This window comes from Macaca thibetana, chromosome 19, assembly GCF_024542745.1.
Source record: "Macaca thibetana thibetana isolate TM-01 chromosome 19, ASM2454274v1, whole genome shotgun sequence".
Classification (NCBI taxonomy): Eukaryota; Metazoa; Chordata; class Mammalia; order Primates; family Cercopithecidae; genus Macaca; species Macaca thibetana.
Genome location: NC_065596.1, coordinates 6,889,869 through 6,910,907, shown reverse-complemented (window position 1 = coordinate 6,910,907; position 21,039 = coordinate 6,889,869). Strand labels below are relative to the sequence as shown.

Below are 21,039 nucleotides of genomic sequence, written 5' to 3'. Positions count from 1 at the left end.
ACCTAAACATTGGGTGCTCATGGACATAAAGATGGAAACAGTAGGCTGGGCACCATGGCTCCCATCTGTAATCCCAGCACTTTGGGAGGCCGAGGTGGGCAGATCATGAGGTTAAGAGATCGAGACTATCCTGGCTAAACAGTGAAACCCCGTCTCTGCTAAAAATACAAAAATTAGCCAGGTGTGGTGGCGCACGCCTGTAGTCCCAGCTACTCGGGAGGCCGAGGCAGGAGAATCACTTGAACCCGGGAGGTGGAGGTTGCAGTGAGCCGAGATCGCACCACTGCACTCCAGCCCGGTGACAGAGCGAGACTTTGTCTCAAAAAAGAAAAAAAAAAAAAAAAGCGATGGAAACTGTAGACACTGGGAACTCCAGAACAGAGGAAGGAGGGAGTAGGACAAGGGTGAATAAACTACCCGTTGAGTACTGTGTTTACTACTTGAGTAATGCCGTGAAATTCCAAACCTTAGCCATAATGCAATATATTCGTGTAACAAACCTGCACATGTACCCCTGAATGGAAAATAAATTTTTTATTTTATTATTATTATCTATATTATTATTTCGAGACAGAGCCTTGCTCTGTCGCCCAGGCTGGAGTGCAGTGGCGTGATCTTGGCTCACTGCAACCTCCGCCTCCCAGATTCAAGTGATCCTCCCACGGACCTGGAAAAACAGGCGCCCGCCACCACGCCTAGCTAATTTTTTGTGTTTTTAGTAGAGACGGGGTTTCACCATGTTGGCTAGGCTGGTCTCGAACTCCTGACCTCAAACGATCTGCCCACCACGGCCTTCCAAATTGCTGGGATTACAGGTGTGAGCCACTGAGCCTGGCTAATTTTTTTTTTTTTTTTTTTAGTAGAGACGGGGTTTCACTGTGTTGGCCAGGCTGATCTTGAACTCCTGACTTCAGGTGATTTGCCCACCTTGGCCCCCCAAAGTGCTGGAATTCCAGGCATGAGCCACTGCGCCTGGCCTCTGCATGTTTCTTGACCCCATCATTGTCTTGAGATTGGACCACATGGGTCATGGACGCAGTCAGGTTAACAAAGTTAGAAACAGAGACGCAGGGAAAGACAAGCTCAGAGAGAAACAGTATCAGTAAGTGAAAATCGTGGGGAGACAGAGACAGAAACAAGGAAGAAAACAGCCCCCTCCCACCGCAACACTCACTTCATCCTGGTCCCGCATAGCGTTGAGCTGCTCCAGCTTCTTGGCCCAGTAGCGAGCCTCCTCTTCCGGAATGTCTGCAAGCAGAGCCGTGTCCGTGAGCCTGGAAGCTCCTCCCTGCCCCTCAGCCTCCATCCTCCAGGCCTACTGAGTTCCAGCCGGGCCCTGGTTTCTGGGGTCTTTGGCAAAGCCTCAGAAGTAGGGGTGGGCGGCCGGGCGCGGTGGCTCAAGCCTGTAATCCCAGCACTTTGGGAGGCCGAGACGGGCGGATCATGAGGTCAGGAGATCGAGACCATCCTGGCTAACACGGTGAAACCCCGTCTCTACTAAAAAATACGAAAAACTAGCCGGGCGAAGTGGCGGGTGCCTGTAGTCCCAGCTACTGGGGGGGCTGAGGCAGGAGAATGGCGTGAACCCGAGAGGAGGAGCTTGCAGTGGGCTGAGATCCGGCCACTGCACTCCAGCCTGGGTGACAGAGCAAGACTCCGTCTCAAAAAAAAAAAAAAGAAGTAGGGGTGGGCTGGTCTGGGGTCTCAAGAGGATGGATGGAGATGAAGGGGAGGTACCGTGGTGTCTCTGATGCCCCTCTTCCCAGAGCTGGATGGAAAATAGTTGGAGGATGAGAGGAGATGGTTCCTAGCCTTTACGAGGGTGGGGAAGCCATTGTTTTTATTTAATTTTTTTAAATTAAAAAAATTTTTTTTTGAGACGGAGTCTCACTCTGTTGCCCAGGCTGGAGTACAGTGGAGCAATCGTGGCTCACTGCAACCTTCGCCTCCCGGGTTCAAGCAATTCTCCTGCCTCCGCCTCCTAAGTAGCTAGGATTCCAGGTATGCGCCACCACGCCTGGCTAATTTTTTGTATTTTGAGTAGAGACAGGGTTTCTCCATGTTGGCCAGGCTGGTCTGAAACTCCTGACGTCAGGTGATCCATCCACCTCAGCCTCTCAAAGTGCTGGGATTACAGGCATGAGCCACCATGCCCATTGTTTTTATTTTTTATTTTTTAGAGACAGGGTCTCACTCTGTCACCCAGGCTGGAGTGCAGTGGCACAATCACAGCTCACTGCAGCCTCAAACTCCTGGGCTCGAGCTATCCTCCCGCCTCAGCCTCCTGAATAGTTGGGACTACAGGCACCTGGTGAATTTCTTTTTCTTTTTTTTTTTTTTTTTGAGATGGAGTCTCGCTCTGTCATTCAGGCTGGAGTGCAGTGGCGCTATCTCAGCTCACTGCAAGCTCCGCCTCCCAGGTTCACGCCATTCTCCTGCCTTAGCCTCCCGAGTAGCTGGGACTACAGGTGCCCGCCACCAGACAGGCTAATTGTTTTGTATTTTTAGTAGAGACGGGGTTTCACCATGTTAGCTGGGATGGTCTGGATCTCCTGACCTCATGATCCACCCGCCTCAGCCTCCCAAAGTGCTGGGATTACAGGCGTGAGCCACCTGCGCCCAGCAGCCACCTCGCCTGGTGAATTTTTAACTTTTTCATAGAGATGGGATCTCACTAGATCGCCCAGGCTGGCCTCAAACTCCTGGCCTTAAATGATCCTCCCACCTCAGCCTCCCAAAGTGCTTGGATTACAGGCATGAGACACTGTGCCTGGCCAGCCATGGGTTCTTAGAAGAATGAGGTGGAGAGACTCGAGGTGCTTCCGGAAAGGAAGAGGGGACTATCTGTTCTCAGCCTCTGTCTACATGTCTCTCTGTCTCTCTTTGTCTCTCTCTCTGTCTGTCTCTCCTCCTATCCCCAGCGCACTGTTGCAGCCTTAGGCATCACCAAGGAACCGCCAGGATAGCTCAGCCCTGAGCGCCGTGGGTTTGTGAAATATTTGCAGCTCATTGGGAAGGTACGGGGCCTGGGTCATGGCCTGCACGCAGCAGGTTCAGCCTGTTGACTCTCCTGGAATAGCTGAGTGAGTCCAGAAGTGGGGCCGGGCTGGGTGAATGTCCCGTGCCTGGGTACTCACCTAAGGGCAGCTCAAAGCGCGTGTCCAGGAGGATGCGGTGGAAAGTGGGGTCCTTGGTGCCGCAGATCTCACTGTCTGCCATGATGACCTGGGAGTCCAGTGTCAGCCACTCTCCAGGGCCCTCCTGGAGGTCAGTGGAGGAGGTATGTGGGTCAGGCATCTGCTACGCTGGTCCCTGGGGCCCCTACTCTCACATGAGACATCCCCCTCACCCCTACCCCAAAACAAAAGTCATGTCTCCTCTCCCTCTTCCTTTCCTTTCCTTCCTTCCTTCCTTCCTTCCTTCCTTCCTTCCTTCCTTCCTTCCTTCTCTCCTTCCTTCCTTCCCTTCTTCCTTCCTCTTTCTCTCCTTCCTTCCTCTTTCTCTCCTTCCTTCCTTTTTCTCTTTCTTTCTTCTTTTTTTTTTTTTTTTTTTTTTTTGAGGCGGAGTCTCGCTCTGTCGCCCAGGCTGGAGTGCAGTGGCGCGATCTCGGTTCACTGCAAGCTCCGCCTCCCGGGTTCCCGCCATTCTCCTGCCTCAGCCTCCCGAGTAGCTGGGACTACAGGCGCCGCCACCACGCCCGGCTAATTTTTTTGTATTTTTAGTGGAGACGGGGTTTCATTGTGTTAGCCAGGATGGTCTCGATCTCCTGACCTCGTGATCCGCCCGTCTCGGCCTCCCAAAGTGCTGGGATTACAGGCTTGAGCCACCGCGCCCGGCCTCTTTCTTCTTTCTTTCTCTTTCTTTCCTTCTTTTTTCTTTCCCTCCCTCCCTCCCTTCCTTCCTTCTCTCCCTTCCTTCTCTCCTTCCTTCCTTCCCTCCTTCGTTTCTCTTTCTCTCCTTCCTTCTTCTTTCTTTCTCTTTCTTTCTTTCCTCTTTCTTTCTCTCTCCTTCCTTCCTTCCTTCCTTTCTTTCTTTTTCTCTTTCTTTCTTTCTCTCTCTCTCTTTCTTTCTTTCCTCTTTCTTTCTCTCTCCTTCCTTCCTTCCTTTCTTTCTTTTTCTCTTTCTTTCTTTCTCTCTCTCTCTTTCTTTCTTTCTTTCTTTCTTTCTTTCTTTCTTTCTTTCTTTCTTTCTTTCTTTCTTTCTTTCTTTCTTTCTTTCTCTCTTTTTTTCCCTCCCTCCCTCCCTCCCTCCTTCCCTTCCTTCCTTCTCTTCCTCTCTCTTTCTTTCTTTTTAGAGATGGGGTGTCACTATGTTGCCCAGGCTCATCTCGAACTCCTGGCCTCAACTGATCCTCTTGCCTCAGCCTCCAGTAGCTGGGACTACAGGCACATGCCATTGTGCCTGGCTGTGTCCCATGTTACACATGAGGAAACTGCGACTCAGAGAGGAGAAGGTCTCAGTCCAGGGCCACATGGTGAGTCAGGGGAACCCAAAGCAAAGGACCCAGAGGGGGAGCCCCTTGGGGTTATGTAAGGGCAGTCCCAGCCCAGCATGGTCATTCCCCACCCCTGATAAGGGGTTATGAGACTCTGACTTCAGATAAAAACCCTGGAGCCTCCCAGCATCCAGGGAGAAAGTCCCCCAGGACAACGAACCCATTTCCCCTGGCTCAGGAATATGAGCCTTTGAGCAACTGGGGTTCACCCTGAACCTCAGTTTGTTCATTATTCAAATGGAATGATCTTCGGCGGAATCCACTTTCTGCTGCCCCAGGTGACCAGGCCCCCCTCACACTTGAAGGGCCACTGAGGAAATTTTGGGTCTCCCTCAAGGCTTCCTTTTATATATTTAAATTTAAATTTAATTAAATTAAAATTTTTTTGAGACAGGGTCTCACTCTATCACCCAGGCTGGAGTGCAGTGGCGTGATCTCGGCTCACTGCAACCTCCGCTTCCCAGGCTCAAGTGATTCTCCTGACTCAGCCTCCTGAGCTGCTGGGATTACAGGTGTGCGCCAGCACGCCCAGCTAATTTTTTGTATTTTTTAGTAGAGACAGGGTTTCACCATGTTTCCCAGGCTGGTCTACTGAGCTCAGGCAATCCACATGCCTCAGCCTCCCAAAGTGCTGGGATTACAGGTGTGAGCCACCGCGCCCGGCCAAGGCTTCCTTTTAGACTCACTTGCCTAGACTGTTGCAACCATTTCGTCCCTCTGCATTCATTCATTCAAACACAGACACTCACTGGCCAGGTGTGGTGCCTCATGCCTATAATCCCAGCACTTCGGGAGGCCAAGGTGGGCGGATCACTTGAGGTCAGGAGTTCAAGATCAGCCTGGCCAACATGGTGAAACACCATCTCTACTAAAAATGCAAAAATTAGCTGGGTGTGGTGGCGGGCACCTGCAATCCCAGCACTTTGGGAGGCCGAGGTGGGCAGATCACTTGAGGTCAGGAGTTCAAGACCAGCCTGCCCAACATGGTGAAACTCCATCTCTACTAAAAATACAAAAATTAGCTGGGTGTGGTGGAGGGTGCCTGTAATCCCAGCTACTCAGGAGGCTGAGGCAGGAGAATCACTTGAGCCAGGGAGGCGGAGGTTGCAGTGAGCCAAGACTGTGCCATTGCACTCCAGCCTGGTGATAGAGTGAGACTCTGTCTCAAAGTAAAATAAAATAAAATAAAATAAAATAAAATAACGAAACGAACAAACAAAAAACAGTCCCCAGTCCCTCCTCTATGCCTAGTTCATAGTGGATGATGCAAGGGTCCCCAAGAGGCCCCAGCCATCATCACCCTGGCCCCTGAGGAGCCCATAACCCTGGGAAACAAGGCTGGACACAGGCACCCCCAGCCCCATGAGGTCATAGCTAGCCCAGAGGGAGGAAGGAGGACTAAAGGATCCAGAGGGAAGTCAGAGAGGGCTCCCTGGAGGAGGGCACGTGGGAATTTAGAGGGTGATGGAAAGGAGGACACTTGAAGCTCAGGGAACACACTATACAAAGGTTCAGAGGCTGCAATCTGGGATGGGTGGAGGTTGAAGTGTGGGGGAAGATGAGGCTAGTGGGCAGGTGCCATCTGAGGGGCCTCCCAAGGCAGATGGACAGGGGAGGACAGATGAGAGCTCCAGCTAATAAGACCTTCCTGGGGTCAGCATGGAGGGGTTGAGACTTAAGGTCAGGAGGCCAGGGATTGGGCTGTGGGGACAGATGAATAGACATGACCACGGCCTGGTGTGGTGGCTTGCACCTGTAATACCAGCACTTTGGGAGGCTGAGGTGGGCGGATTGCTTGAGCCCAGGAGTTCGAGACCAGCTTGGGCAACATGGCAAAACCTTGTCTCTATTGAAAATACAAAAAAAAAAAAAAAAAATGAGTGGGGCGTGGTGGCATGCACCTGCAGTCCCATCTGAGGTGGGAGGATCACTTGAGCCTGGGAAGTCGAGGCTGCAATGGGCCATGATCGTGCCACTGCACTGCAGCCTGGGCAACAGAGTGAGACCCTGTCTCAAAAATAAATAATAAAATAAAAAATAGACATCACTGCTACCTGCTGACCGTGATGCACAGGCTGAGGGGCCAGGGTTGTTACCTAACACTTTCTTATGAGCTGGTGTAACCTTCCTGCTGCTGCCCATCTGGGACACAAAATGCTAATTGCCTACATTACCCCTTTTCTCCTTCCAAGGTAATACATTTTTAGCTGTGCCTAGGGTTGCACTACCTAGGACTACATTTTCCAGTCTAGGACTACATTTCCCAGAATCTCTTGCAGCTAGGTGTTGGCCACATGTCTAAGTTCTGGCCAATGAGATGTGCATGAACCACCCCCCTTCTCCCCACCATCACCTTTCTGTGGTTGGAATGAAGATGCAATGGTGAGCCTAAAGCAGCCATTTGGGGCCACAAGGTGGAAGCCACAAGGAGAGAGAGGCAGAGCAAAATGGAAGGTGTATAGGTCCTGGTGACTTTGGAAGGTTCGTGGCAATCTCAAGTGTCTACATTGATGTTGTCGGGGGATTGGAGATAAATGTCCATCTTGTTTAGCCCACTGGTCTCTGGGCTTCTGCAAGGCACTCGTCCTTCCTCACCCTCAGGCCACCCGCCACTCACCTCATTGGACTGGCGGATGGTCCGCAGTGGGATCCACACAGTGCCCACCATTGTGTCCCAGATGAGACCTTTGTTCCACACCTCCACTGTCAGTCCCAAATCCAGACGGTTAATCTCGCTGCGGAAAAAGGAGAAGGGGCATCGAGGGAGCAGGAGGGAGGAAACGAGGGCCCAGAGAGGTTAGTTCATTCACCTGAGAACATACAGCATACTGCAATTCAAACCTAGGCTTGGGAGTGTCCTAGGTGGTAGGGTAGCATGGTGGTTCTTATTTTATAGAGGGGAAACTGAGACCGGGGTGGGAAGTTAAGAGCTCGGGGTATCACAAAAGAACCAGGATTCAAAGCCGGGAAGGACGGCTTGGGAACAGATGTTAGACCTCGCCTGCACCTTCATCTTTCTGAGCCCTTCCTTGGCCCTCCAACCCTGATCATGCTGGGTAAGTGAGAAAGAGGCTCAAATACCCTCCGTAGCTCCCTTTACCCCCAGGATAGGGACATTGGGGGCACCTCTGTCCTTCGCAGTGTCATCTCCATCTAATGAGGTGAGGACACAATCCCACCTCCAAGCACTTTCCCTGCAGGCCTCGCCCTAGACATATGTGGATTCGGGGGAGCAGGAAACTTAGTGAAATGTGAGATTCACTGAATTTACAGTTCACCAAAGATTTATCTTAAGGAATGTATTTTTAAAATATGTCCGGGCGCGGTGGCTCACGCCTGTAATCCCAGCACTTTGGGAGGCCGCGACAGGTGGATCACCTGAGGTTGGGAGTTCAAGACCTGCCTGACCAACATGGAGAAACCCCGTTTCCACTAAAAATTCAAAATCAGGCCAGGTGCGGTGGCTCATGCCTGTAATCCCAGCACTTTGGGAGGCTGAGGCGGGCGGATCACGAGGTCAGAAGATCGAGACCATCCTGGCTAACACGGTGAAACCCCATCTCTACTAAAAATACAAAAAATTAGCCAGGCGGCCGGGCGCGGTGGCTCAAGCCTGTAATCCCAGCACTTTGGGAGGCCGAGACGGGCGGATCACGAGGTCAGGAGATCGAGACCATCCTGGGTAACACAGTGAAACCCCGTCTCTACTAAAAATACAAAAACTTAGCCGGGCGAGGTGGCAGGCGCCTGTAGTCCCAGCTACTCGGGAGGCTGAGGCAGGAGAATGGCGTGAACCCGGGAGGCAGAGCTTGCAGTGAGCTGAGATCCGGCCACTGCACTCCAGCCTGGGTGACAGAGCGAGACTCCGTCTCAAAAAAAAAAAAAAAAAAAAAAAAAAAAAAAAAAAAAAAAAAAAAAAATTAGCCAGGCGTGGTGGCGGGCACCTGTGGTCCCGGCTGCTCGGGATACTGAGGCAGGAGAATGGCGTGAACCCGGGAGGCGGAGTTTGCAGTGAGCCGAGATCGCACCACCGCACTCCAGCCTGGGGGACAGAGCGAGACTCTGTCTCAGACAAAAAAAAAAAAAAAGGAAAAAAATCTGTTGGCCAGGCGCAGTGGCTCACGTCTGTAATCCCAGCACCTTGGGAGGCTGAGGTGGGCGGATCACATGAGTCCAGGAGTTTGAGACTAGCCTGGCCACCATAGGGAAACACCATCTCTACTTAAAACACAAAAATTAGCTGGGTGTGGTGGCACACGCTTGTAATCTCAGCTACTTGGGAGACTGAGGCAGGAGGATCACTTGAATCTGGGAGGTGGAGGTTGAAGTGAGCCGAGATCACGCCACTGTACTCCAGCCTGGGCAACAGAGTGAGGCTCTGCCTCAAAACAAACAAACAAACAAAACTGGTGGCAAGACCTGGGAAGGCATGATGCCTTGAAATTGTAGCTCGGGGGGTGGTGGTCAGGGAGGGCTTCACTGAGGAGGTGACACAAGCTGAGACCTGAAGGAGAAGAGCCAGCTGGGGACAGGAAAGCAAGTGCAAGGGCCCTGGGGCAAGAACGAGCTGGGAGGTGTTGGAGACAAGGGGCAGAGGTGGGTGTGGCTGGGGCAGGTGAGGGAGACAGAGCGAGAAAGTGGTGGGAAGTGCGGGGAAGGCGGTGGGTTTTATGGTGAGGTCGATGAGCCATGGACAAGTTTGGAACATGGGAGCGACAGGATGTGATTTGCAGTTTTAAAAATATTCCCCTGGCTGCCTGGAGAACAGATTGTAGGAGGTGGATGGCACAGGAGGCCAGGGCGGAGGCTGGCGGGCAGCGGGGACTTGGCTGGTGGCCACGGAGACCAAGGGAAGGGATTGGATTGGGGATGTGCTTTGGAGGCGAGGGTGATAAGGTGGACATGGGAAGAGGGAGGACAGAGGGGAGTCGCCCGGGATTCCCTGGTGTCCAGCTCTGCCCTGAGGGGCCAGCGAGGTGCTGGGCTGTGCCAGGGGCCCAGGTCATGCCAGACACTGCAGACTCACAACATGAAATCCTGCTCCCAGCTGGGCTGGCTGCCCCGCACCGCGATGGTCGTGCTCTTGACATTCTGAACTTTCAGGGTCACGTACGTGTTGAATTTCTCTGTGGCAGTGAGAGCAGCAGTCAGCGCTGGGGCTCAGGGACTCTCCAATGCCCTTCCCAAGCTCTAGATGATCTGCTATGATCTCTTCGGGAATTTCTGGGCCACTCACCCCCTAACCCACAACCCTAACCCTCAGGGCACAAGGGAGGGGCCTCAGTGCCGGGAGACGTGGAATTTTGGGATACTTCATCCAGCTGCTTCGAAATGACCATGTCATTGGTTTTCGGCTAAAAAGACTGAGGTCCCAGAAAAGGGGAACAACATTGACCGTAAGAAACCCCCTTGGCAGGCCGGGCACGGTGGCTCGCGCCTGTAATCCCAGCACTTTGGGAGGTCAAGGCGGGAGGATTGCTTGAGCCCAGGAGTTCGAGACCAGCTTGGGCAACTTGGCAAAACCCTATCCCTACTAAAAATACAAAAAATAATTAGCTGGGTAGAGTGGCACCCACCTGTGGTCCCAGCTACTTAGGAGGCTGAGGTGGGAGGATCGCTTGAGCCTGGGAGGTTGAGGCTGTAGTAAGGCATGATTGCACCACTGCACTCCAGCCTCAAAAAATAAAAATTTAAAATAAAAATAATAATAATACAAAAAAGGCAGGGCAAGGTAGCTCACGCCTGCAATCCCAGCACTTTGGCAGGCCGAGGCGGGCGGATTAAGATCAGAAGTTTGAGACTAGCCTGGCCAACATGGCGAAACCCCATCTCTACTAAAAATAAAAAAAAATAGCTGGGCGTGGTAGAAGGCGCCTGTAATCCCAGCTACTTGGGAGGCTGAGGCAGGAGAATCGCTGCTTTAACCTGGAGGCAGAGTTTGCAGTGAGCTGAGATCACACCACTGCACTCCAACAGAAGGAGACTCTGTCTCAAAAAAAAAAAAAAAAAAAAAAAAAAAAAAAAAAAAGAAGGAAAGAAAAGAAAGAAACTCCTTTCGCCTCTCAGCTTCATTTTTCCCACCTGTAGCCCCGTCTAAGAGTCCCCATTCTGCCTCTTAGGACCCTGGGAAGAGCCATTGGCTCAGGGCAAGCCCCACCCCTTACAGAGTCTCCAAGGATGGCTGGGGAGACCCGCGGACCCCCATACAAACTGCAGGGACCCCAGGCCAAGGGCTGCCCCTCCCCCTATTTAATCCTCTGACCCCTCTCCTGATGCTCCGAAGACATAAAGCCCAAGTCTAAGTCTGGGCTGGGACCCCCTCCCCAGTTTCTCCAAGAGACAGACAGACAGACAGACAGACAACACCGGACAGGACAGCAAAAGAAGCTACTTACCTTGGGCACCATCAAACTTGGCTTTTTTGACTGTGGAGAGAGACAGAGATAGGGAAGGGAGACGGGAGAGATGTGGGGAGAAGAAAGGCAAACATACAGAGAGATTCAGAGACACATCAAGATAGAGACATAAGGAGAGAGACACGGAGGAGAGACAGGCAAAGATAAAAAGCAAAAGAGACAGATGTTAAAAAAGATCAAGATAGAAACAATGTCAGAGACAGAGACAAGGGGAGGAGGAGAGGTAGGAAAGAGGAGGCAGGGATGAGAGGGAGAGAGAGAAGCCATCAGACAGATGAGCACAGGCAACCCTAGAATGGAAGGAAATTTGGACACTGAGAGCATTCCCTACCTGCCCCCTCCCTGCAACCCCTGTCCTCATCAAATTCCCCAAGCTCCCAACTAGCTGTGCCTTTACCCACAATTGAACAAGATTAGAAAGAAAGAGCTGGGCAGATGGTGGGAAAGGCCTCCTACAGGAAGCCCTCCAGGATTGCCCCAGAAGAAGAGGGGAAGTTGAGGAGGTGGAGAGGAAGAAGGCGAGGATAAAGACAATCTCTGATGACTCCACCAGCCCTGTCAGGTCAGCAAGACCTCTCCCTCAATTGTCCAGCTCAGTCTGCGATGTCAAATGCTCCTAGGGTTTGGGAAAGCCTCAAAGAAGGCTGGGTGAGGTGGAACGTAGCAACCCAGAGAGCTGGCTGTCAAAATGCTTGTGGAGGGCAAGGCGCGGTGGCTTACACCTATAACCCTAGCACTTTGGGAGGCTGAAGCAGCCGGATCACCTGAGGTCAGCAGTTCGAGACCAACCCGGCCAATATGGTGAAACCCTGTCTCTACTAAAAATACGAAAATTAGCCAGGTGTGGTGGTGGGCGCCAATAGTCTCAGCTACTCGGGAGGCTGAGGCAGGAGAATCACTTGAACCCAGGAGGTGGAGGTTGCAGTGAGCCAAGATCATGCCACTGCACTCCAGCCTGGGCAACAGAGTGAGACTCTGTCTCAAAAACAACCAAAAGTAATGCACATGGAGACACCCGGGTCCTGGCTGGAGGGTTGACAGAGATCGTCCAGCCCCACTTGCTTGTGGGAAGTGCAACCTGAATATATGTCAGGCACCGCCCCCCGCCCCCGCCGAGGTCCAGTCTTCTCACATTTCACATAATCCCACAGCCCCAAGAGATTCATAAGCCATTTCACCCCATCCTGGCTCTTCTCAACGGGTATTCAGTTTCCACTGCCAACACCTCTCACACCTTGCTTTTGTCCTCCACATCTTTTTCCTCCACTAATTCTCTACTCCCACTCCCAATCTTCTCCCACACTGAGCTCTTCCCTCCTTTTCCTTTATTTTTTTCTTTTTCTTTCTTTCTTTCTTTTTTTTTTTTTTTTTTTTGATGGACCGAGTCTTGCTCTGTTGCCCAGGCTGGAGTACAGTGGTGCCATCTCAGCTCATTGCAACTTCTACCTCCCAGGTTCAAGCAATTTAGCTGGGACTACGGGCCAGCTAATTTTTGTATTTTTTAGTGGAGACTGGGTCTCACTATATGTTGGCCAGGCTGATCTCGAACTCCTGACCTCAGATGATCCGTCTGCCTTGGCCTCCCAAAGTGCTGGGATGACAGGCGTAAGCCACCGCACCTGCCCCTTTTGTTTCTTCCCTCTTTTCTTCTCCCTTTTTCCTTTTCAAACTAGTGTCTTTGTTTATGTAGGCAGTGCATGCACATGTTGTAAAATCCAAAACAACCAAAAGATTAGACACCGAGAATAAAGCTCTTTCCATCCCAGCTCTTCGTCTCCCTCCCAGATGCAATCAACGTTGGCAGTTCCTTGTACCACTGGAGATGGTCCATGCGTCGGCAATCATACCCACGTTCGTCTTGCTTGATTTCCAAGACAAATGGCAGCATTTGACACCCACTGTTCTAATCCTTCATGTTTTTTCAGTATGTCTTGAAGAGTGTGTACTAGCGAGCTGAAGGATAAATTCCTAGAAACAGAATTGTGTTTCTATGGGCAGATGTCACAGCCTCCCATCCCGGGTTTGTATCTCTGTCATCTCTTGAATTTCTGTCTCACAAAAGGCACCTGAGTGGAGCCAGTGAAGAGATAATTCTCATGAAGAGCGGGGGAAGTGTGATGGCCCTAAACACATGTCAGTGAAGACTGTCTGTTCCTGGCCAGGCGCGGTGGCTCATGCCTGTAATCCCAGCACTTTGGGAGGCCAAGGCAGGCGGATCACTTAACGTCAGGAGTTCGAGTCCAGCCTGAACAACATGGGGAAACCTCGTCTATCCTAAAACTACAAAAATTAGCCGGGCGTGGTGGCACGCACCTGTAATACCAGCTACTCGGGAGGCTGAGGCAGGAGAATCGCTTGAATCTGGAAGGCAGAGGTTGCAGTGAGCCGAGACTGTGCAACTGCACTGCAGCCCTTGGCTGGACCTTGAGAGAGATGAGTGCTGGTTTGAGCTGGGTTCAGATTCCAGAGCTGTGTGACTGTAGGCAAGTGAATCCCTCTCTCTGGTTCATCTCAGTTTGGTTCCATCTCTGTCTTTTTTTTTTTTTTTTTCTAGGTCTGGTTTTCTCTCTCACATCCTCAGCTCCACCTAACCCCCAGGGAGCGCACCCACCCAGCACCTCACCCCTGGGACTGAAAGACGCTCAGGAACACTCAGGAATGAGCCCAGCAGGAGCTTTGGGCCAGGCTCCTGGAGGAGGTCCAGTCTGGAGGGGTGGGAACTCTCTGTGAAAGGGGTGGGCAGGGGAAGGGGCAGGAGGGAGAATGGTGACGGGGTTGGGGGTGGAGGGGACGCTGACGGAGGCTGAGAAAGGCACCCATAGCTGGAGAGACTCATATAGGGAGAGGAGAGAGGAAGAAATGATGGGCGTGAAAGCAAGAGAGGAGAGTCTGGACAGATGGAGAGAAATAGAGACACAAGGAGACAGCGAGAGCACCAGGCATAGAGGCACATGCCTGTAATCCCAGCTACTAGGGAGGCTAAGGCAGAAGGATCCCTTGAGCCCAGGAGTTCAAGACCAGCCTAGCCAATGTCGTAAGATCCCATGTCTAAAAATAATAATTTAAAAGAGAGAAAGAGGCCAGGCATGGTGGCCCACACCTGTAATCCCAGCACTTTGAGCCTGTGGTGGGTGGATCACATGAGGTCAGGAGTTCGAGACCAGCCTGGGCAACATGGTGAAATCCTGTCTTTACTAAAAAAACAAAAATCAGCTGGGCGTGGTGGTGCACGCCTGTAGTCCCAGCTACTCGGGAGGCTGAGGCAGGAGAATCACTTGAACCCGGGAGGTGGAGGTTGCAGTGAGCCAAAATCGTACCACTGCGCTCCAGCTTGGGTGACAGAGCGAGACTCTGTCTCCAAAAAATAAAATAATATAAAATAAAATAATATTATTTATTATTATTAATAAAAGAGAGAGAGGGAAAGATTTCCACTGGGGGGGCAGGCAGGTGGAGGAGACACTGGGGAGAGGAGAGGCAGTTGGGGGAGAAGGGTGGGGATGCGTATGGGGATGGGAAAGTGACAGGCTCTGGGGGGGCCTCACTGGGGTCTAGCCTGAGCTGGGCTCACTTGAAGCTCCTCCAACTGTGCCCCGTTTTATAAACCATGGATTTAGGCTCAGAGGGGAGCCCAGTAGCTCCTTGATCTTTTCTGTGTGTGTGAGCCTCTCTCTGTTTCCCCATCCCTGTCTCTCATCTCCCTCCTCCCTGTTCTATTTCTCTCCACTCTGGTCGACTTCTTTTCCTCTCTGTTCTCCCCTTCTCTCTCTGACTGTCTCTGCCCTTCTTGTGCCCCTCCCTTGGTCAATTGGCTCCTCTTCCCTAAGCCTCAGCTCCTTCCCGCAGCCTCTCTTGGCTGGAGGGGAATGATCTCCGTTGGGGTCCTCAGGCAGTGGGGGACCGGCTGGAGGGCTGTACCCTCTGACAGCTGAAGCCAGGCTCCGGCCCTTAGCGCCCTGCCGAGGTCCAGGGTGAGGACATCCACGATTTTTCATCGCTGGGGCTCCGAGTGGGAGAGGGGTCTCAGAGGGAAAAGGGGACAGGGAAGGGGGCCGAGAGTGGAGAGAGGGTCCTCAGGAAGGAAGGGGGTTCGCGGTGGGGGAGGGGATTCGGGAAAGGGGATAGGCGCAGAGAGGAGGGTGGTCTCAGGGGGAGGGGCTTGGAGGAGGAAGGGTGCTCAGAGAAGGAACCGACTCTCTCCGCGTCTTCCCCGGTCAGTAAATGGTCCCTGAGTCACCGTCTTCGTCGTCATATCCCGCCACCTCCCCGCCCGCGCCGGGTTGCGGTATCAGGGTCAGCGGGGCGGAAGCACCACCCTTCCTCAGCGGGCTCCAGCGGGCTTCGGGTCACACGCACGAGGCTATTTATAGCGTGGGCGCGCGGAGGGCGTGGGCGGCGCGCCGGCGGCAGGGGGGTGGGGACGAGGGGGGTGCCCACTGCCGTCCCCAGCGACGAGCGGGTGAAGACACCGCGTCATGCGGCCTCAAAGGTCTTTGGGGCCCCCCAGCAGCGCTGACTGATGAATGTAGTGGCTGAACCCGGGAGGCTGAAGCAGGAGTTCAGGCTGCGGGACACCCCTGCAGCCTGGCTCGGCGCCTCAGTTTCTGCATCTGGAAAATGGGGAGACGGAGTGGCTGACCTCCCTTCCCTCTTCTTTCTCCTCCTCTTCTTCCCTCCCCTTCTTCCCTCACCCCTTCTGCAGAATCATGATTGTAGTGTCGTATATACTACTATTATTATTACTGGTATCATTACTGTTTTTATTATTTGGTTGTGTTCTAAAGGTGTCTCTGGCCTGGATTCTAGGATTTGAACACCCTGGATTCTTTTCTTTTTCTTTCTTTTCTCTCCTTTTTTTTTTTTTTTTTTTTGAGACAGGGTTTCTGTCTGTTGCCCAGACTCCAGGCTGGAGGGCAGTGGTGTGATGATCATGGCTCACTGCAGCCTCGACCTCCCAGGCTCAAGCAATCCTCCCCACTCAACCTCCCGAGTAACACAGACTGCAGGTGCGCACCACCATGCTTGGCTATTCCTTTTTATTTTATTTATTTTATTTTTTTGTAGAGATGGGGTCTTACTATGTTGCCATGGCTGGTTTCAAGGCTTAAGCGATCTTCCCACCTAGGCCTCCCAAAGTGTTGGAATTACAGGCATGAACCACATGGCTGATTGACCCTGATTCTAATTAAGGGGGACTCCAGGGACTCTTGGGGGCACTCGTTCCCTGACCTGCCACGTGGAATGGGGTGGGGAGACAGGAGGTGGAGATCCAGCTGTCTAGGGCTTCTGAAAGCCCACCCACCCCAGGATTAGCTTGAGGGAGGGGAGGAAGCGTAGAGAATCCAGAAATAGATTCTAGGAGATTTGATCGTTTTGTGTGTGATGTTGGTGGAGGGCATTTCAGCGGGAGATGGATGGGCTTTAGGATAAAAGACTTCAGCTCTGCTGGTTTCGCATCTGGGAGAGACTAAATGAGGACCCTTATCCTCCGTTGACACAAATAGACCAGAGCCAGACTGAGCCTTCAGTGTAAAAAACACCAAGAACATAGAGTTCCAGAGAGCTTCGGGAATCAGGAATTTCTGTGTGTGTTGTTTACCATGTACCACTTAGAACTAGGCCTAGCCTATAGTAGGTGCTCATTAAGTAGTAATTCATGGAAGGAATGACGTCACCTCCTCCAGCAGCCCTGGGAGGTTGAGCTAAGAGCTGTCCCCCAGTGGCCCCGGCAGGCGCTGTCCACGGTGCTGAATGCTCGGTCCCCGCCCTTGTATCCTCAATGAACTTGGCTCCCTCCTGCGAGTGGGCCTGGGGAAGTCTCTTGGAGCGCTCCTCAGGCCGCAGAATGCAGTGGACTCTCGGAAATGTCCTACACTTAGAACCGCCTTCCAGAAAGCTTTTAGTCCCCATTAATGAAAACATCATCACTGATTTTTTTTTTTTTTTTTTGAGAAGGAGTCTCACTCTGTAGCCCAAGCTGGAGTGCAGTGGCGCGATCTCGGCTCACTGCAAACTCCACCTTCGGGGCTTCAGCGATTCTCGTGCCTCAGCCCCCTGAAAGGCTGGGACTATAGGCGCGCGCCACCATACCCAGCTAATTTTTTTGTATTTTAGTAGAGATGGGGTTTCACCATGTTGCCCAGGGTAGTCTTGAACTCCTGAGCTCAGGCGATCCGCCCGCCTCGGCCTCCCAAAGTGCTGCGATTACAGGCGTAAGCCACCGCGCCCGGCCCATCATTGATTTTTCATGTCCTTTGCTCATGATTATTGGGCCTTCCCGTAGGCTGGGCGTCGTGCCAAGGGCTCTGCAAGCCTCATTGGAGAGTTCTGGCAAACATAGATGGTGGGTGTTACTCCTGTGCCCATTCCACAGATGAGCACAGCAAGGAATGCAGAGGATGTAGGACTTGTCAGGAAGTGGTGGACTTAGGAATTCACACTCAGGCGTGCTGGACCCAGAATGCCCTTATTGGCACCTTGCAGAAGAGATTCATTGTGTGTGGAAGAAAAGTGAGGCCAGGTTAGGGAAAGGGTTAGGCTGCAGTCCTGAAGATGCAACTCTGGAGGGCATCCCACGAGGACGGTAGAAGCTAAGACCTAGATGCAGCTCCTCCTACCTGGAGGGTGTCAGAGACTGAGTAGCCAGGAACAGAGGGATGTGTGAAGGCTTCTTAGGCAAGGGGCAGGGGAACAGCACCGATGAATGGAGAGATTGTGACATGTCTGTTTACTAGATGCATGAAAGAAGAAAGCAATCCTGACTGGGCAAGGTGGCTCATGCCTGTAGTCCCAGCACTTTGGGAGGCCAAGGCAGGTAGATCACTTGACAGTCAGGAGTTTGAAGCCAGCCTGGCCAACATGGTGAAACTCCATTTCCACTAAAAATACAAAAAATTAGCTGGGCATGGTGTTGGGCATCTGTAATCCCAGCTACTCGGGAGGCTGAGACAGGAGAATTGCTTGAACCCAGGAGGCGGAGGTTACAGTGAACTGAAATTGTGCCACTGCACTCCAGCTTGGGCATCAGAGCCAGACTCTCTCTTAAATAAATAAATAAATAAATAAATAGAAGAAGGCTATCCCAGGGCAGATCCTCACCCCACAGAAGGGACTTGGCTGTCTCCCAGGTCCTGGGGGCTGACAGAAGGCTCAACCTTCTTCTGCCAACCCCAGTAGGCTCTGGAGTCAGTCAGCTCCACCTCTGGCTTTGTTACACCAGGCAAGTTGTTAAAGCTCCCTGAGTCTCAGTTTTCCTCATCTGTACAATAGGGCTACTGTGAGAGTTAAAGAGGGCATGGGCATAAAAATCCTCAACATTGTGCCTATGAAATGCTGGGCCAGGCACAGTGGCTCGAGCCTGTAATCCCAGCACACTGGGAGGCCAAGGCAGGAGGATCACTTGAAGTCAGGAGTTCGAGACCAGCTTGGCCACTAGAGATGTATTTGTATTTTTAGTAGAAATGAGAAACCCCATCTCTACTAAAAATACAAAAATTAGCTGGGCGTGGTGGCACATGCCTGTAATCCCAGCTACTTGGGAGGCTGAGGCAGGAGAATCGCTTGAACCCAGAAGGTGGAGGTTTCAGTGAGCCGAGATCACACCACTGCATTCCAGCCTGGGTGACACAGTGAGACTGTGTCTCTAAAAAACAAAACAAACAAACAAACAAAAGCTGGATAAATGGAGTTTGTTGTTGATATTATTGTAAGTTGTGAAGCAAACCTGCCCTCACCTAAATTCACTGATTTGTTCATGTCATTTATTCATAAAATGTTTATAGAGCCTTTAAAACATCAGTTGGTGTGGTGGCTCACACCTGTAATCCTAGCACTTTGGGAAGCTGAGGAGGGCGAATCACTTGAGCCCAGGAGTTCAAGACCAGCCTGGGCAACAGGGCAAAACCCTGTTTCTGCAAAAAATAAAAAAATAAAAATAAAAGTTAGCCGGGTGTGGTGGTGCATGCCTGTAGTCCCAGCTACTTGGGAGGCTGAGGCGGGAGGATCGCTTGAGCCCTGGAGGTCAAGGCTGCAGCAAGCTGAGATCGTGCCACTGCACTGCAGCCTGAGTAACAAGTTTTGAGTGAGACTCTGTCTCAAAACAAAACAAAACATCAAGTGGTCTGTGCAAAATGCTGTGAAGCACATAGGAAGATCTGGAACTGACCTTTCACACCACCATGGTTTTGCTCATGCTGTTCCCTCCACCCAGAGCATCATCTCCCTCCTGCTAATCTCTCCCTCATCACATCTTCTGAGACTCAAATAAATGGTGGTGGTGGTGCAATCAGGGCAGGCTTCCCAGAGGAAGAGAGCCCTGGATACCCCACTCCTCAGCTCCCTTAGCCCTCCCTCACCTCTTTCATTCTAACTCCATGGGAGGTGCATGGGTGGTGAATAGGAATAGGGTTGGGTCCCCAGAGCCAGGAACAGTGGCTGGTATACAGTTGATGCTCAATTAATGCTTGTTGCATAAATAAAATGAGTGACTCCACGAAGGAACCAGGTAGCATTTGCCATTCACAGCCTCAGGATCCTGCCAGGACCTCGCGAGTGGATTAAAATGTTGGGGAGCAGCGGGACTCCACGTGGATAAGTAAATGAAGGGGGCAAAAATAAGGCCCATGAATCATACAGGGTGGTCTGCTATGTGTTGGTGCTGGGTGTATACACAAGAGCTTGCATTTGCCTATACTTGCTTGGATATTTGCAGCAGTAGTTGGCTTATCTTACCAGAGCAGGCAGGCGCCTGCCTGTACATGGATATGAGCGTGCATGTGTGCAGGGTATGTGCACCATTTCAGTGCAGGTGGGAGTCTGCACATGTGTGTCTGGGAGTGGGGTGTCACTACATCAGAGACACACTGGTGTGTGTGAGCTTGTGGGTGATAGGTGGAAAACACACATATTGATGTTTGCACGTGTACATGGATGCAGTTCTGTGGCAGCTGTATTTGTTTATATGCATACATGTATGCACTTGTGTGCAATGAAATACTCAAATGTGTATTTGCTTGTATGCATCATCATCCACTTGTTGAAAGGGGGTGGTTTGAATGTCCAGGCAAGTGTTGTCATGTGCGTACACACATGGCTTTGACATATGCTTATATGAATATATGTGTGCTTCACGGGGTTGGGGACCTTAACAGATATTTATGGGTACATGTCTGAGCGTTAGGACATGAGTGAATCTCTTTTTTTGAGACAGAGTCTCACTCTGTTGCCCAGGCTGGAGTACAGTGGCAGGATCTCAGCTCACTGCAGCCTCCACCTCCCATATTCAAGTGATTCTCCTTCCTCAGGAGCACGCCACCAAGCCTGGCTAATTTTTTGTATTTTTTTAGTAGAGACAGAGTTTTACCATGTTGGCCAAGCTGGTCTTGAACTCCTGACCTCAAGTGATCTGCCCACCTTGGCCTCCCAAAGTCAAAGTGATGAGATTACAGGCCTGAGCCACTGCGCTCAGCTGGACATGAATGGATCTTTATGTGACATGTATATTGTGAACATTCATCAGACACACGTGGATACATCTATATGCGTGCTGGCAGACACACACACACACTCACACGTGTGTTGCCAGGACTATATCTGTAGTGGCAGACTGTGTCCTATATACATGTATATGCTTGTGTTCACACAGGCGTTTGAGTACACACGTGTGCCTATGGAATGCGCCTTCCCAGGCACATGGTCTGCGTGGAGCCTTCGTGCATCCTAAGCGTTTGTGTCCACACAGGAACAAGTCTGGGTATGAATGTGTGTAGGGATTGGCAAACGCCTGTGGGTCCCCGGTGGAGGGGAGGCGGGGCAGGTATTTCCTCAACTGAGCTCAGGCAACACATCAACGCATCTCAGCCTAGCTTTACTCCTGCCAAGCCCACCCCAACACTCCCCATCTCTCCTGCTCAACCATCCCAGCCCCTCCTCTCTCTGGGCACCGTCCCACCTCTTCCTGGGAGACTGGCCTCACCCAGCACTTCCTCTTCTCCCCACCCCTCCCTGCCTCCTACTCCTCCTCACTCCAACCTCACACCTCCCTTTACACCTCAGGGCCTTACCTCCCACCCCCGTCAACCTCTTCCCCAGCCTTGCCCCTCCCAGCAATTCCTCTCCACTCAGCTGTGT

The 21,039-nt window shown here is 51.9% G+C and overlaps 2 protein-coding genes across 2 annotated transcripts in view; both read right to left on the bottom strand.

Annotated features, from left to right (window-relative positions):
* The window catches only part of BST2 (bone marrow stromal cell antigen 2), a 365,601-nt gene that overhangs the window by 275,532 nt on the left and 69,030 nt on the right, over nt 1-21,039 (bottom strand). The gene's annotated exons all lie outside the window — the stretch shown is intronic.
* UNC13A (unc-13 homolog A) overlaps nt 1-21,039 on the bottom strand; it is a 92,463-nt gene that overhangs the window by 69,197 nt on the left and 2,227 nt on the right. The window contains exons 2-6 of the mRNA XM_050769896.1: nt 10,891-10,920; nt 9,522-9,621; nt 7,113-7,230; nt 3,138-3,261; nt 1,175-1,248 (exon numbers count right to left, since the gene is read on the bottom strand). Coding sequence (XP_050625853.1) covers nt 1,175-1,248; nt 3,138-3,261; nt 7,113-7,230; nt 9,522-9,621; nt 10,891-10,920 — 446 coding nt within the window. The remainder of the gene's footprint in view (nt 1-1,174; nt 1,249-3,137; nt 3,262-7,112; nt 7,231-9,521; nt 9,622-10,890; nt 10,921-21,039) is intronic.